The following is an 18,529-nucleotide window of genomic DNA, read 5'->3' on the forward strand; positions in this document are numbered from 1 at the left end:
TGGGGGACTGCTAACCTAAACGACTACAAAAGTATTTAGCACATGTACCATAAGGAGACCAATCATTCTAGTTTCTTGCTGCTTAGAGGACTAAGCCATAGCTTCTAAACAATTCTTAAGCTATATCTTCACAGCCACAGTGAATCCTGAAACACAAGATATCCCTCCGTGTGAAACGAGTAGACGTACCAAGTTAATACATTATACATTATAGAGGATGTATAAATGTATATATCATTTATACATCCTTCAAGATACTATGAATTCCTCAAGTATAGTATTCCCTGTCAGTTTGGAAGGGAGTCCACAAACAAAGCTTATACATTATAAAGAATGTATAAATGCATATATGCATAAATCCTTTATACATTTTCTTTCAACGACCTGGGAAAACACGAGGGAATAGGAAATAAAAGAGAATACAAATTGTACAGGAATTTTAATCTATTTTACAATTGATGTTGATGATAGTTGCTTACACAGACTTTCAGTTATAATGTAATCGAGAATTACACTGAAATTACTTTTTTATTTTTGTAGGATTAATATCGTAATAAATAAGAATAGTCATTTAGATCAACAAACAGATCTATATATATAAAAGTTTTTTTATTTTCTAATAGCTACCTCTGACCACGAATCTTGTAGCTTTACATAAAACACGATTAGAGAGAGATGAAGAATAGGTTGAAATTATAATTATGTAGACACTACGTAGACATTATGTAGAGCGTAGGAAGGGATATAGCCCCCACAATGTGCACTTTGTTCGGCGATATTTTTTTCGTTTTCGTAAATTTGCTGTCCACTCGCACTGGAGGAAAAGGAGGTTCATAACTACATATATATATATATATATATATATATATATATATATATATATATATATATATATATATATATGTGTATATATATATATATATATATATATATATATATATATATATATATTATACTTTCTATATAAATATATATATATATATATACTATACACATACATACACACTAACTATATATATACACACATATATATGTATATATACCTTTAAGTATATGTGTATATATAGAATATACATTTATATATAAAATAGTCCCATTTTCTTTAAAGTTTTTTTATATTTAACTTAAAACACAAAGTGATGATCACAGACCGAAAAGAAAAATATGACTTACTTTTAATCAATTTCAAAATCAACAAAGAACATTACATAAATTGCACGTCATATGCGACAGTATTGAGTAATTAAACCTCGAAAAAAGACGCTTACATTTATTATAAAATGCACACATACAAAATACAACAAGTGGGGGCCATTTGGGAGAGGAAAAACTGAGAAAAAACTGTCTAGGAAAAGTCCCACTTTATCACGACGAAAAAATGTAAAAAGAAATGTAAAAGTTCACGAAAAATGTGACGCCGAGACCGCAACCATTTTCGGCCTCTTCACCAGACAACCTCATTTCCCTCATCTCCTCAGAAATGACGTCAGAAATTATTGCTCTTGATCTCTGGCAATCGCCAGTCCATCCCTAGACACTGTGTGGTGGTGACCAGACCACCGAGAAATCTTCGTAGGGAAAAGCAAATTATGAAAACATCTGAAAGTCGACACAACACAAAAGCTATCTGCTCGAGAACGAGAGACAGAGAAGAAGAAGAAGAAGAAGAAGAAGAAGAAGAAGAAGAAGAAGAAGAAGAAGAAGAAGGACAAAGACAACGACGACGAATGGAAATAGCAGATAGAAGACAGAATAGAGAGATATAGATTGAAAGAAAGAAGAGGACGTCTATACTCAACTACTCGATGTAAAGAAAGTATCTATACCAATGTATTTTAGTTGTAAGTAGCCGCTAGACAAAGAGCAAGCTCTTCTCCCAATGCGCCGCTTAACAAAAGGCCAGCCAGGTCGCTCTCACTCATAAAGTATAATCCTACACGACTTACGATGCCTCACTTAACAAAGTATAAGTATCTATAGATGACTCGCGTTTTTATCGACAGACTCTGAATTCAGTCCAAGAAGAACAACAGCGAGAACCACCGTCATGTGCCCGTTTGAGGAACCCCGACCTGACCTCCTGACCTATTGACCTTTCGCAGTATTGGGGGAGGAGCTTCTTTCATAAGTAAACTGCCTTAACGCTAGAATAGGACTTATTTACATCAGGTTAGAGATAATAATAATAATAATAATAATCATTTCAAAATAATAACAATAATAATGAGTTTCAGAACAGTACTAATAATATAATAATAATAATAATAATATAATAATAATGATGATGATTATAAATTTCATGACAATATTATCATTATTATTAATTAATAATAATAATAATAATAATAATAATAATAATAATAATAATAATAATAATAATAATAATAATAATAATAATAATAATAATAATAATCCCCATGACAAGGCGTATATTAATACAACATTCACGAGAAAAAAAAGTTATACTTGATAAAAAAAAAAAAGATCCATCTATCTGGCAATTTATTTATTATTGCTGGACCAACCACTAAACTTCCCTCGTACGCAGGCATACACACGAAGCAGGCATGCATACGAATCAGGCATACAGAGCAGGCATACATAACCTTATATGGACAGACGGAAGAAGCGATTGATGATACTTAAATCATACATACGTAATCATATGTATTCATACATGTACATACATACATACACAAACTCTCATTCAGAAATAGGAGGAAGGATTTCTAAAGAGAATATACATATGTATAACTATTTCATAATAGACCATTAGTTTTTTTTCCATCTTATAAAATAAGGAAATTGATTTCTATCAATTCTTTGTAGGAGTAGACTGGATATTGAACATGGAAGTGAACATTTCACTTGAACAAGTTACAGTAATAGTAATAGTAACAGCAGTAGTATTATTATAAGTAGTACTTGCAAGAATTGATCTTCAAGTCATCATCAAGTTAAGAGACAACTCCCTTCGTACAAAATCTTGACCTTCCAATGATCCTACACCACCGCTACACAAATTTGTTTATTTAGTTCTAACAGTCTCCTCTCTACAGGACAGTATTCTGTCTACACATTCACCACATTTCTGAGGTCTTTTATCCTCTTCCGTAGCAGAGTCCTTGGTGCTGTCATTTACCACATTACTGAGTTTTATCTTCTTATCTTCTTCTGGAACCAAGTCTTTGTTTTAATCACTTACCACATTACTGAGTTTTATCTTCTGTAGCAGAGTCCTTATTGCTACGATAAAATGATCAGACACACATCAAAACAATGCAGTTGCAAACTCACTGTCCATCTTCATCACTAGCAGTGCTGCAATTGTGAAATTTGTAGTCTGTAGCACTAAGTCCGTTGCAAAGCTGCAAAATCCCCCATCAACTGGATGACTTAAAATCCCTATCAGTAGAATGACTTATGCTTAAAGAAACATCTGTTTTCTTTATGAGAAAACCAGGTATCATCATTATGCATTATAAGGAAGTTCTATTGTCGAAACGGAGCGTGGGGCCACATTAAATCCCCAATACATTTGAAAGCACTCATAAGCTATGGGTATGCAATGAATTCAAATGCTTGGATTATAATTAGCCATATGAATCGCCCTCAGAATCACAATCTCATCTCGAGGACGTCCTGGAATCGATGTTGTTGTAAACGTGGTTGTAAATGTGCAAACAAAACAACACCTTGTATGCAAAGACATTAAAATTGGAGGTTTCTGAACCTTACTACTACGAGTCTACGACGCTAAAAGCTAATGAAACTATTTACAAATCTTGATCATCAGCTCTCTCCTCTCTCCGAGTCTCCAGAGCCTTACATTTATACATTTAAAACTTTTTAAAACACTTTTCCTCTCATTTAAGTAATCAGATTGGCTCCATAAGCCATCTCCAATTCTCTTTCTTCACCACCAACAAAATGCAACGTGTCTTTATTATTAATAATAATCTGAGAAAATTATGAATTAACATATATATATATTCACCTATGTCAAAATGTTCCCATAAAATAGTATTATGGCCTTACACTATATATTTTTTCAGGTAAATGTGACAATTTGTTTTCTCATGTTTTAAATAGTATATTATTCCTTTTTTATTATGATTATTTTTTTATTTTCCAGGTACTGAAAACAGCGTGAATCACTCTCCAGGTTTGTCCGCGTGGGACTCTTACTTCGTCTTCCTCTTCATTCCCCAGCTGGCTTAGCTGAGCTTGGCTTGGCTGGTTAATTGCAGGTGTACACCGTGACGTCACGGATGCAAGTTCTGCACTTGACGTAGCAGCACCAGTGAAACTTGCACGAACACCTCTCCTTCACTCGCTCCTGGGAGCTGCTGTACCCTCGGTTACAGCAGAGTAAGTCACAACCGTCCAGTCCGCGGGAACTCTGCAAGATTTCGTGAATTCGTCAGCAATTTGTTACATTTAAATCACTTCCTAGAGACTAAGCTTGAGTGTCGTAGGCTAGAGTTAAAGAAGCACCCCAAATGAGTGTAAACCCACTCGAGCAGCTCCGAAACTGAAAAAGGGCTGTCTGAACAAGGAAACAGAACCTCGCAGGGTTCCTGAAATTGGTCAATAACACTCCTAGAGACTAGGCTTGTTTCGTATGCTAGAGAGAACTAGAGAGGGACGTTAAATGTATAAAAACTACATCTAATGAAAAGGGGTGTTTGTACGAGGAGACAGAACCTCGTGTGATTCTTGAAATGGCATTTCTGTGGGAAAACAATCTGCCAGAGTCGAAGGGAACTAAAAGCGACCAACTTAAAAAAAAAGGGGGGGAAAAAAACAGACACACAAGAATATTAGCAGTTAAAATAAACAGGAGCATAAATAAAAAAGACAATTTAAAAAATCATGCTGTTAAATGATAAAGGTTAAAGGTACCTTTAAAGCTTAGTAGCTGAATTGAAACACCCGAATGAAACAGAAATGCGTAAAAGAGAGTACAAAGAAAGATGTCAATAATTATTAGCAGAAGCACAATAGAACCTCAATTTTTTAAAAAAACACTCGGTTAATTGGCAAATCAGAATACAACCAAATGGTTAAAAAGCAGGCAGTTAATTTGCAGAAGCAAAATTAAACCAAAATTTTAACACACGAAAATAAAATTAAACTAAAAACTGAAACCAGGCTAAGAACAGACGTTAAGCCGTGATAACCAGTTTTAAACAAATTAGATAAAGACAACAGGAAGTAACGGGTGCAAAAGTAAGAAATGCATCAACTATTCAACTAAATGGAAGCTGGTTTGAGAAACTACTTTCAGTGAGAAACTACTTTCAGTGAGAAACTACTTTCAGTGAGAAACTACTTTCAGTGAGAAACTACTTTCAGTGAGAAACTACTTTCAGTGGGAAAACTACTTTTCAGTGACTACTTTGTCAAAGTGGGACTACTTTCAGTGGGAAACTTTACATTTCATTGGGAAACTATTTCGTGAAACACTTCGTGGGAAACTACTTTCAGTGAGAAACTACTTTCAGTGGGAAACTACTTTCAGTGAGAAACTACTTTCAGTGGGAAACTACTTTCAGTGAGAAACTACTTTCAGTGGGAAACTACTTTCAGTGACTATTTCATGGGAAAAAAAAAAAGAAATACTTTCAGTGGGAAAAACTATCTTGTGACACTTTCAGTGGGAAAAACTATTTCGAAGAGAAACTACTTTGTGTGGGAAACTACTTTCAGTGAGAAATACTTTCAGTGAAAGTACTTTCAGTGGGAAACTATTTCAGTGACTACTTTCGTGGGAAAACTACTTTCAGTGAAAACTACTTTTCAGTGGGACACTATCATGGGAAACTACTTTCAGAAACTATTTCAGTGAGAAACTACTTTCAGTGACACTTTAGTCAGGGGAAAACTACTTCAGTGGAAACTATTTCAGTGAGAAACTCTTTCAGTGGGAAAACTACTTTCAGGAGAAACTACTTTCAGTGGGAAAGAAAAGAAACTTTTCTTTGGGAAACTACTTTCAGTGGGAAACTACTCAGTGGAAGAAACTACTTTCGTGGGAAACTACTTTATTCAAGTGGGAAACTACTTTCAGTGGGAAAGAAACTACTTTCAGTGGAAAGAAACTAACTTTTCAGTGAAAACTACTTTCAGTGGGAACACTTTCAGAAGGGCGAAAGTAAATCAATTTCTGAAGAAGAAGATGACATAATTCCTTTCAGTGGGAAACTACTTTTCATTGGGAACTACATTCAGTGGGAAAACTACTTTCGGTGGGACTACTTTCCAAAAGTGAGAAACTACTTTCAAAGTGGGAAACTACTTTCAGTGGGAAACTACTTTCAGTGAGAAACTCGTTCATTGGAAACTATTTCAGTGGGACTACTTTCAGTGGGAAACTACTTTCAGTGGGAAAACTAACCTTTCAGTGGGAAACTACTTTCAGTGAGGAAACTCTTTCCGTGGGAAACTTTACTTTCAGTGAGAAGCTACTTCAGTGGGAAACTACTTTCAGTGGGAAACTACTTTTCAGTGAAAGCTTTACTCCAGTGAAACTACTTTCAGTGAAACCACTTTCAGTGGAAAAGAAACTACTTTCAATTGGGAAAACTACTTTCAGTGGGGAAAACTACTTTCAGTGAGAAACTACTTTCAGTGGAAAACTACTTTCAGTTGGGAACTTTTATCTTTCGTGGGGAAACTACTTTCAGAAGGGCGAAGTTTTAGTCAAATCTGAAGGAAGAAGATGACATAATTATACATATTTCACTCGAGAAAGAGGAAAAACTATTCAGCGCTATATGGTAAAGTCGTTTCCATTTAATGAACTAAACAAAATAACCTAAAAAAGAACCATTAGTTTTATTTTAATTTTTTTTTTTTGGGGGGGGGCCACCTTACAAATAAGTGGTCACAGAATATTTATATATTAACAATGGCATTAATTGCCAACGATAACATAATAACCTGATATGTAAATAATAGCTCAATAATTAGGGAAGAAAAACACAGTTTTCCTTCTGAATTTCATTGATGGGGCTCCAACTGCATTGCAAAGAATCATAATGTGCCAAGGTTGAAAGCATGCTATAATAATGGATTTTGGAATAACTGGTTACTGACGAAAAAGTTGCGTGTAGTGAAAATATTCTACAACTCACTCTAATTCTTCCTATCTCCTTGTAAATGACTATTAGTGTATTAAAAGTTACTAATAATATTAAAAATATGAATAGTGTATGCACACGATAAATAAAGTTCAAAAGGCCCCAAAACACGCCTATTTACAAAACTCAATCATGTTTCAATGTGTGGTTTTATGTAAATAGTGTTTTTATGGTTATATATATATAAATAAATAATAAAATAAATAAATAATAAATAAATATGTATATATATATATATATATATTATATATATATATAATATATATCCAATGTAGCACGAAGGAACACGTATTGGGAAATATCCTTAAATCCACGGTAGAAAGTAGGGGGACTTGGAACAAGTACTTTCGTAGTATAGTCTACATTTTCAAAGTTCACACTGAATATAATGGAAGTTGACAGTCCTTTATACACAAAAAACAGAAAGCTGCGGAGGAGGGATTAGCTACAGTTTGTATATTTGGGCGGCGTGTTCTTTAAACAAAAGAGACACGCCGCCCAGATTAACAAACTGTACCCCGCCCCCCCTTTCTGTTTTTGTACATAAAGGTCTGTCAACTTCTATTATATTCAGTGTGAACTTGAAAATGTAGAATATACGCAAGTACTTGTTCCAAGTTCCCAGTTTTTCACTCGCCTTCCTACCGTGGATTTAAGGATACTCCCAAGCACGTGTTCCTTCATGCTACATTGTCTATATATATATATATATAATATATTTATATATATATATATATATATATATATATATATATATATTATATATAGTGTGCGCATATACGTATATTCACACAGGCACAAACAGACAAGATGCAACAATTATAAAAAATCAAAACTCATGCATGAAAAATGGTAAATAAAAGAGGCCTTAAAAAAAAAAACTATATTTTATTAATGGCAAATCTCTCCTGCCTTAGCTCCCTCCTCCTCCTCCTCCTTCTACAGAGCCTTCGGCAGGATCTTCTCCCCTTCCCCACTTCCTCCTTCTACAGGAGCTCCCCTTACTTCTCCTTCTACAGCGCCTTCTGCAGGAGCTCCCCATCTTTCTCCTTCTACAGCCCCTTCTTCCGGAGCTCCCATTCCTAACTTCCTCCTTCTACAAGAGTTTCTCCCATTCCTCTTACAGGAACTCCCCTTCACCAATTCCTCCTTCTACAGAAGCTCCCCTTCCTTCCCTTCTTCAGTGCCTTCTACGGGAGCTCCTCTTCCCATCAAACCACCTTACTCCTTCTACAGGAGCGACCCATCCACCCCCTTACCTCATTGCACCTCCTGCCGTGGGTGCCCAAGGAGCCGCTGTTGATGTCATATTCGCAGTATTCGGGCGAGGCCGAGACGTAGACCAGGTCCAGCTCCGTGGGCTTCTTGAAGTACTGTTTGTTGGGCTCCAGCTCCGCCCTTCCGGAGACCTGCTTCACACGCACCTCCGTCGCGCCGTCGAACTTGTCCTTCAGGATCTCACCGATCTGCAAGAGTTTGGCGGTTTTAGGAAACTGATTTTTAAAAAATATATCTTAATGATTAATCTGTTTATTTGTCCTAATCAGCCGTAAATTTGGTGTTTGCAGGTCTATAGGCATTTTTCTACAATACTTATAAAACTGATGTTTAATAGGCTTATAAGTGTGTTTTTTTTTTTCACTCCTAAAACCAATTTGGAGATCTCGCCGATCTGGAAACATTTAACTGATTAGGAAACCTATTTTTTTTCAATGTATCTAAATAATCTATATATTTATCTATCTTAAATCCCAAGTAGTCCTACAGTCATGTGGTTTCTCTTTTCTTTAGAAATCACTCCTAAAACTGATAAACTTTCAATAAAAAATTACAATTAATAATTAGTGTGTAATATAAAACACATTGGAGATATTTTAATCTGATAAGTAGCTTTAATTACTGTATAAAATACAGAGTAAATGAAGTTTATAATAAAGTACGCATAATGGTAATGGTAAGTGACTGTCGTACACAAGGGAAGAATGAAAATGATGCAGTTATCCTCTATTTTTGAAACGGTTACATTTTCTACGAAAGGATCGGGTACATTTTCTATGATATTACTTTTAAGGATGACTATCAAACTTTTCTTTCGTTATCTTTTTCAGGATAGACACAGCAATCTTAGCAATGCAACGCCATTCTTGTGTTATATTATAGTGTAAACAAAAGACACATAAGAAAAATAAAACGTAATCAAGGCATTACCTATATCATATATGTGATTTAAATTCATATTTTATAGAAAATTTTTGAATTAATTATAAAAGAGAGAATCGAGAATAGAATGTGTTCGTTCTCACACAACAAGATTGTAGTTCTAAATACTGAAAAACTGAGAAGCATTATAACAACAACGTGAAACATTACAACAAGACCGAAAAACATTTGTAAAAAGACTGAGAAACATTATAAAGAGTGAGAAAATATACAATAAGACTAAAAAAAACTTAACTGGCTGAGAAATTCAATATGCGTGAGAAACACTACAAAATGACGAGAAATATTACAAAATGACTAGGTATTTGAAAAAAAGGCTAAGGAACATTAAAAATGATTGAAAAACATTACAAAACGACTAAGAAAAATTACTAGACAGAGAAACATTATACAAACATTACTAGGCACAGAAACATATACAAGACTGATAAACATAACAAAATATTGAGAAATGTTACAAAAAAAGGAAAACATTAAAAAAATGTAAAAATTCACTACGAGAAAGAGAAAATTCACAACAGGAGTGGGAAACGTTATAAAAGACTGAGAGAAATTGCAAAAATATTGAGAAACATTATAACAAGACTGACAAACAGAACTAAATACTGAGAAACATTACAGAAAGACTGAAAAAGATTGCAACAAACTTGGGAAACATTAAAGAAAGACTGAGAAATATTTAAAAAAAATAGTGGAGAGTTACAACAAGACTGAAAAACATTACAAGATTAAATATCATGACAAAAAGGTTGAGAAACAGTATAAAAGGGCCGAAAGGCATTACAAAATGCCTGTGAAACACCACACAGCGACTGAGAACCATTACAAACAAGACTAAGAAACATTACCTCCCGGAAGGTGGGCATGGCTTTCCAACACGTCTTCAGCTCACACGACCCAGAGACCCCGTGGCATTTACACTCGACACGCATGTTGGATTCAATCAGCTGCAAATACAGATAAAAAATGTTCATTAATGCAATTAATCTCACTATCTTTAATTTATTCGAGCCTTAACTGGAAAATAGTACATAGGTAATACAAGTGAATTCTTGTAATCACGATATACGGTGAAAGAACATTTATTGTTTGATAGCTTTTTTTTATCTTTGCTTCGACTTGAAATCTGGAATTTCGAATCAAAGGGCCCGGTGGTGGGCTTGTTCCATATGAATATGGGTTCATTTTCTGAATAATAATAATAATAATAATATTAATAATAATAATAATAATAATAGGGCAGAATTCAGGGAATTAATACTATATATTATCTTTTCTTCAGCGAATTAATTTTATATATTATCTTTTCTATTTTTCTTATTACTCTTCTCTGGCTCAGCGATACTTCTTAATAATTGGCCAATATTCATACTGGGATAAATCTAAATAGTGCTGAATGTGATGTTTTATTCAGAACAGGTATTTGGTTGTCAATACTGGTATTATCAGTATATTGGTATATAGGAATGGCGGACCTCAGGTACAGTTCAAGCGAGTAATATGAACAATTGAAAAAGTAATTTATAAAATTAATTCGCTGAATTCTGCTATTTCATTAAAAAATAATAATAAAAGTAATAAAAATAATGCCTACATGATTATGCGCACTTCAAGCGAGTTTTCAAACTAATACACCAATTAATAAAATTCTCGACCGGCAAAAATAATACACAGATAAAAATTCCTCCGTTTTTCCTCTTTCTCTTCTTCTCCCACAAAAATAATCTTGATTCCAAGCGAAGAATCTACGACGCCATTCCCACCTCACAGCTGATTCCCAAAACCACTTTTAGACGATACCCGAAAAAAAAAAAAAAAAACGAATTCCGCATTTGTCTTCAAACCGTCCAAGTGTCACTTCAATAAGAAACTTTTATTTTTTCCTCCACTCCAAGTCGAATTCTTTCGGTCGTGTTTGAGAGAGAGGAGAGAGAGAGAGAGAGAGAGAGAGAGAGAGAGAGAGAGAGAGAGTTCAAACGTGATTAATAACGAATTGCAGTTTTACAATATATGACAGAGCTGCTGAGAGAGAGAGAGAGAGAGAGAGAGAGAGAGAGAGAGAGAGAGAGAGAGAGAGAGAGAATGCCAAGCGTGCCGCCCGGCCGCCCTTTGAATACTTCCACAAATATGTCAAAGAAGGAACTTCTTCTCCTGAAGGGAGTTTGGTGGTTCCTCTGGAAGGAATCGATAATATTTGTCCTCGTCGAGGAGTAAAGCAATCTTTTCCATGATCCCTAATTCGTTTTTGGAAGAGAAGGACTTCCTGGAATGTTAAAACAAACACACCCAGACATGCACACAAAACACAATTCTTTTGGACGAGAAGAGAAATTTGAAAATATTCCTGGAATGTTAAAACAAACAGACACAAACACTCACAAAATACAAAATTCTTTTAGACGGGAAGACTAGCTTGAAAATCTTGTGTGTATGTATGTATATATGTGTGTATTATTATATATATATATATATATATATATATATATATATATATATATATACACAACATTTTCAAGCTAGTCTTCCCGTCCAAAAGAACTGTATATATATATATATATATATATATATATATATATATATATATATATATATATATATATATATATATATATGGGACTTCTTCGCGAGATTACCGTCCCAAATATGTAAAATAAAGGCCATTAGGTAAGCGGTAATAGTACGTTTTCCACATGATAAAGAAGGAATATGTTCCTCTTGGAAACTTGTACATGATTTTTTGTCACGGTTTTATATCCCTGTCCTCTATAGATTTAGCGGTTGCGATAAACTGGTAACACTGGTACAGACGCTTTATCTTCCCTCAACGGGTATATTTGACAGGCCTTATCTTGCAAAAGTGTTGCAACTTGCAATTTTGCAACAAGCAATAGGCTAAAAACAGTGACATAATCTATGATCTATCAGTATTATCATTCAGATAATGACAGTAAATGTCTGTACGTACAATATATATATATATATATATCTATATATATAATATATATATATATTAACTACATAAATATATATGTTATATATATATATGTGTGTAATATATCACCCATACTTACATAAATATATGTATATATGTGTATATATATATATATACATATATATATATATATATATATATATATATATACTATATATAGATATATATATATGTATCTATATACGGTATACACATACATATATATATAAATATATATATATATATATATATATATATATATAGTATATATATAACAGAACAATTCCTCACCCATCCTGCAGTCAAATTGTCCCCATTTTTGTACTTAATTTTATCCCGGGATTTCCCGGGATGTGCAAAAATGTCTGTATGTATGTATGTTTGTATATATATAATCATATATGTATATAAGCATATATATATATGTATGTATGTATGTACATATGTGTACATACATACATAAATACATACATACATACATACACACACACATATATATATATATATATATATATATATATATATATAATATATATATATGATACAAAGTGTATGCTGGAATTAAACATTAGGTGGAATTAATAAGACAGTCAATCTACAGTAATATTTCTGCATATGTAGTCATGTTAAGCACATGAAAAGCCTGAAATGGAAACTAGGCCTAATGTGCAATTTTAGACAACTGAAAATCCCGGGAATTCCCGGGATCGGGACTGATTTCATCCCGGAATACCGAGACAAACAAAAAGCTCCAAAACGACAATCGCTAGTGGAAAGTAAGATGAAGAGAATACGAAATGAGGTACAGTAAAAGGAACCAAAATGGTTGTAGCTTAGGGCCGAAGGCAGGCTGCAATGAACCTTAAGTAATGCCTACAGTGCACCGAATGAAGTCCACTGACGGCGATACTCCCTTACGGGGTCTATTGTTTGAAGAGAGATGATATATAAAATAGAATTCAATATACCAACCAAATGAACTCTGAAGCTTACTATCTCTCTCTCTCTCTCTCTCTCTCTCTCTCTCTCTCTCTCTCTCTCTCTCTCTCTCTCAAACATATAGTACACTCACAATCAGATATCGTATGGTTTTGCCGAATGTTTTATTTTTCATCTTTTTCATTTCCTCTCATTCTGTATTTTTTTTTTTCTTTTTTTATCAGGAAACTGACGTGAGAAGTAAATTAAGCAAGGCGTAGATTTACGCCGGCAGGAGTTGGAAAGGTCTAAGGAGAGAGAGAGAGAGAGAGAGAGAGAGAGGAGGGGGAGGTAGGTGGTAAAAAAAACTTTGATTAACTCTTTCTTGTAGTGTACAAGTTAATTCGCTGTTGCTGACGGGCGTTTCTCCGTCCGCACGCCCACCGACGAAGCCCACATCTTAGGATATTTCTTGGGGGCGTGTTCTCAACATTACTTCTTTGGTTTGGCCATTTTTTTTTTCGGGGGGGGGGGGGGTAGGGGGGTGGAGAGGAAGGAGGGGAGAGAGAGCCAGCAGCAGCCTTTCCCTCCATCTGATAATTTCGTTAGTAGAGTTGTATTTTTACTTATCGGATTTACTTGCTGTATTTCCGAAAAAAAAAACATTAAGCCTGCAGGGTGAAAGGTTTTTCCTTAAATTTGGCGAGGAAGTCTGCACATGACGGTATTAAGAGGTTTTACACACTTGGCATGTGCATGTTTTTCCCCCCCCAGAGAGAGAGAGAGAGAGAGAGAGAGAGAGTATGTAAATGGTTAGATAACCTGAGTATAAAAATTAACTATTCAATATATTATGGAATTTTTTCCCTCACATACACATACACATACAGAGAGAGAGAGAGAGAAAGAGAGAGAGAGAGAGAGAGAGAGAGAGAGAGGAAAAAAGTCCGATAACCTAAGAATATTCATTAACTAACCACTAAACCATCGAATGTACAGTCTCTCTTTTCCCACCGTTATCCCTACATTAAGGGGTCGGTTGCCTGATGCGGCGTCTCTTCCACTGCCTTCTATCAAAGGTATCAAAGGCATCATCCTACATCAAACCTCTTCTCTCCATATATTCCTTCACTTCATCTCGCCATCTAGTTCTCTGTCTCCCTCTCAATCTTCTTCCTCTAACAGGTTCCTACCAAGCCCTCTTCACTCCCTCCTTGTCATCCATCCTCAACCAATGCACATACCATCTCAATTGTGGCACTCTTATCACCTCTGTAATTATATTATGCCTGCCCATCTTCTTATTTCATCATTTTCCAATCTCCCAAGCAGCGATATTCCCATTAACCACCTCAGCATTCTCATCTCTGTTCTCTCAAGCTTTACTACTCTTTTCTTCTTAGAGCCATGTTTCTCCTCCATAAATGAAAACTGGTCTTATCACTGCGTTATATATCTTGACATTTAGGTTGATTGGCCTTTTCTTATCACATAGGGCTCCAGCTACCTCTCTTCACTTCCCCCATGCAGCTTTTATCCTACTGTCAACTTCAGCCTCACATCCTCCCTCTTGGCTTAAAGTAGATCCCAAGTATTTAAACTTTTCTGCCTGTTTTATAGTCGAGCCTCTTCTTTCTTGTATTACTATTCTGTCTCTATCATCCCTACTGCTCAACAAAACCAGTTTTATTTACATTCACCCAGCAAACAATTTGCTTCCCATAAGACCAAATACTTCAAAACTAACCATATTGGTTCATATTTCATTAATTCACTATAATAGTAATTTTCAACGAAACCATCTCCCAACCCCCCATTATAGTTAAAATTCCCCGCTGTGATTCTGAAACAATAATTAGGCGCCTAATTTAAAGCTTCTTAATTGAGATCTGAAAAAATATAAAAGTTTAATAGCAGTTATAAAGATTTATGTACGGTCTGCGAGAAAAACAAAACCTATGATAGTCGGGTTCGCTAATTAACAGACAAGAATTTACGACCTTATTGTTTAAAATACAAGAAGCTCTCTCTCTGTTCCCAAGCAGTTCGCCTACTATGCTTTGCGCCGAAAGTATCTAGCGTCAATTATGACTATCTATCTACCTCTAATTGCTGTTCGTTATCCGTTTATTGTTATGTGCATTTCGTTAGAATAATGAGAATATCTTTCGATTTTCTAGGTGAATGTCACTTTGGCTGTATTTATTATGGCATTGTTAAATCCTGTTAAATAAATTTATGAAAACCCGGTCAAAAAGGGTAAGATGAAAGGATACTCAGTGATAATAAAAATATAGTTGGGAAAAAATATAAATGGTAGTTACTGCGCATTTTGGAAACAAAGCACTTTTAACAAGGAAAGAGAACTAGTTACATAAATGTCACACTTAAATATTACGAACGGTTTTTCAATAGTAACCATTGGTATCTGTAAGTCAAGTGCGGCTTCAATATACAGTATTGTGAATGCCTGAAAAGTGACATCATATTCAGTCACATCTCTCGTCAGGTGACTTTCAACGTAGTTCTTAGGACAGAAGAAAACAATGAGTGAGATTTCATATGTAATTAAGACCAAGAAATCTTTTTATAACGACAGGCTCAACGTCCAAAAAATATTATCGCTGTTGGATATAAAAACTGCATCAACGGTACGTCTTCTTCTCTTACTACTAAATAAAACCTATGCTTATACCAGAATTCGTCTCCAAGAAACTCGCTTCAAAAATCAAGAAAGAGATTGAATTGAATATAGAATTTAGGCTAAAGGCGCCAAGCACTGGGACCAATGAGGTCATTCAGTGCTGAAACGGAAACTGACAGTAAAAGGTGTAACAGGAGGAAAACCTCAAAGCAGTTGCACTATGAATAACTTGTTAGGAGATGGGAGAAAGTGAATATAAAGGGAGGTACATTAAAAGGAACGAAAGGGGTTGCAGCTAGGGGCCGAGAACGCACGCTGCAAAGAACCTCAAGTGATGCCTACAGTGCACCCCATGAGTTGCACTGACGGTACTACCAAAGGAAAGAGCTTGATTGCAGAAATAATACGAATTTTGTGATCATACTGAGCAACGAGCTTTCCTAAATAACAGTCAATCATTCTGGGAGCATATTTCAACATCTCGACGCGCAATTCATCTCTCGAAACATATGAATAAATACATGAATAAAATATGTGAATTCTGTAAAACAATTAATTCTACGAAAAGGAGAATACATATTTGTCACCGTTTTTTCTTTCTAATGTTGTTTTTAATTATTTTCAAGACCTTTCTAAAGCTTTACCTAGTTGCTTATCTGAGAGAGAGAGAGAGAGAGAGAGAGAGAGAGAGAGAGAGAGAGAAACACCGCGTTTTTTCTCGAAACATTATATAAAAATTCATGGATGATATTGTCTGCCTTTCCCTGAGTTTCTTTAATCAATTATATTGCTATAGCAGATTCACATCAGCCGTGCATTTTGACGTCTAGGGCAGTCCCTTACGACGCTTCATTGATTGGCTGTTGATAAGCCAATCACAGGGCTGGAAAACTCTTAGTCTCTCTCGAGAGAGTTCACATAGGCAGGATGTATCTTCCATCTCTCCTGAGGTATACGTCTTTCAGGAGAGGTGGAACATACATCCTGCCTATGTGAACTCTCGAGGGAGACTAAGAGTTTCCAGCCCTGTGATTGGCTTATCAACAGCCAATCAGGAGCGTCGTAAGGGACTGGCCTAGACGTCAAATGCACGGCTGATGTGAATCTACTATAGCAATATAATTGATAGAAAACTCAGGGAAGGCAGCAATATCATCCATGATTTTTATATAATTTCGAGAAAAACGCAGTGTTTCTCTCTCTCTCTCTCTCTCTCTCTCTCTCTCTCTCTCTCTCTCTCTCTCTAAGATAAGCAACTGGGTAAAGCTTTAGAAAGGTCTTGAAAATCATTAAAACTAAACATTAAAAAAACAGTGACAAATATGTATTCTCCTTTTCATAGAATTAATTGTTTTACAGAATTCACATATTTTATTCATGTATTTATTCATATGTTTCGAGAGATGAATTGCGCGTCAAGATGTTGAAATATGCTCCCAGATTGATTGACTGTTATTTAGGAAAGCTCGGCTGATGTGAATCTACTATAGTATTCATACCAATGTTTACTTATTATTATTATTATTATTATTATTATTTTATTATTATTATTATTATTATTATTATTATTATTATTATTATTATTATTATTCAAAAGAGAAACCCCTATTCATATGGAACAAGACTACAGGGGGCAAGTGACTTAAAATTCTCCAGAAACCAGGGGAAAAAATGTTATGCTCAAGCAACCTCCAGTGTGCCGTGAAATCCATGGCTCCTCTCATGATGTAGATTCCTCCAATACACGAGAGAGAGAGAGAGAGAGAGAGAGAGAGAGAGAGAGAGAAGAGAGAGAGATACTAGTCGGTAATTAGTTGCTCACATTCAGTTGGTTTGTTCTTCAGTGGACAGAGGGAGGCAATAGTGAAGTGGCTCTCCCTTGCTCAGGGGACGGGTACTTCCCGAAGGCCAAAAAAAATCCACTCGAGAGACAGCAGGAGAGAGAGAGAGAGAGAGAGAGAGAGACTCACTCTCCCGATGCTCATTTCTGCTGGAAACTTGGCTGCAGGAGGCTAATTCTCGACTGTGTTTAGAACAAGAGGGCAAGAGGAAAAAGTTTGACGAGAGAGACACAAGCACAAAGGGGCATCGCCTCACCCTTCGGACACGCCCTCTTTTTACTCCTCCTCCTCCTCCTCCTCCAGGTTGTCCCTCTTCATCACGACCGACGTCTCGAGGAGCTTTGCCCTTGGGGCCTACTTCTCCGGGCGTTGGGGTGACGAAGAGGAAGGGGAAGAAGAAGAAGAAGAAATATCCAAAAAATCCCCACAAGAAGAATAAGAGAAAGAAGAAGACTACTTCTTCACGTCATCCCCTAACTGACTCACTGCCTCTTCTTCTTGTTCTTCAGAGAATCCTGGACCTTCGAACCTACGATCATATAGACCTACTTGTTTCTCGGACGCGCCGTTGTAGTGGGCCCTAGACGCACTTTTTTCCCGTCTGGTTTTTCCCCCCTCCGAGGAACGAGGGAAGAGGGAAGGGAAAAAAAGAACAGAGTGGACAACTGGAGACTCACTCCGGTCCACTTACGACACTTTTTTTCTCCAAAGGGAGGTTTTTAAATACACAATAACGTGTTCTAAGAAGCGTGAATCCTCAAAATGCTACTTCAGTGTGGTGGCCCTTCTG

General features: G+C 35.6%; 1 protein-coding gene across 1 annotated transcript in view; it reads right to left on the reverse strand.

The window, feature by feature from the left end:
- Positions 1 to 2,311: 2,311 nt before the first annotated feature.
- LOC135210209 (protein Wnt-4-like) overlaps positions 2,312 to 18,529 on the reverse strand; it is a 35,403-nt gene continuing 19,185 nt past the window's right edge. The window contains exons 2-4 of the mRNA XM_064243044.1: positions 10,214 to 10,312; positions 8,405 to 8,611; positions 2,312 to 4,402 (exon numbers count right to left, since the gene is read on the reverse strand). Of these exons, the coding sequence (XP_064099114.1) occupies positions 4,241 to 4,402; positions 8,405 to 8,611; positions 10,214 to 10,312 (468 nt within the window). The 3' untranslated portion in view covers positions 2,312 to 4,240. The remainder of the gene's footprint in view (positions 4,403 to 8,404; positions 8,612 to 10,213; positions 10,313 to 18,529) is intronic.

Source organism: Macrobrachium nipponense, chromosome 39 (assembly GCF_015104395.2).
Source record: "Macrobrachium nipponense isolate FS-2020 chromosome 39, ASM1510439v2, whole genome shotgun sequence".
NCBI classification, from domain to species: Eukaryota; Metazoa; Arthropoda; class Malacostraca; order Decapoda; family Palaemonidae; genus Macrobrachium; species Macrobrachium nipponense.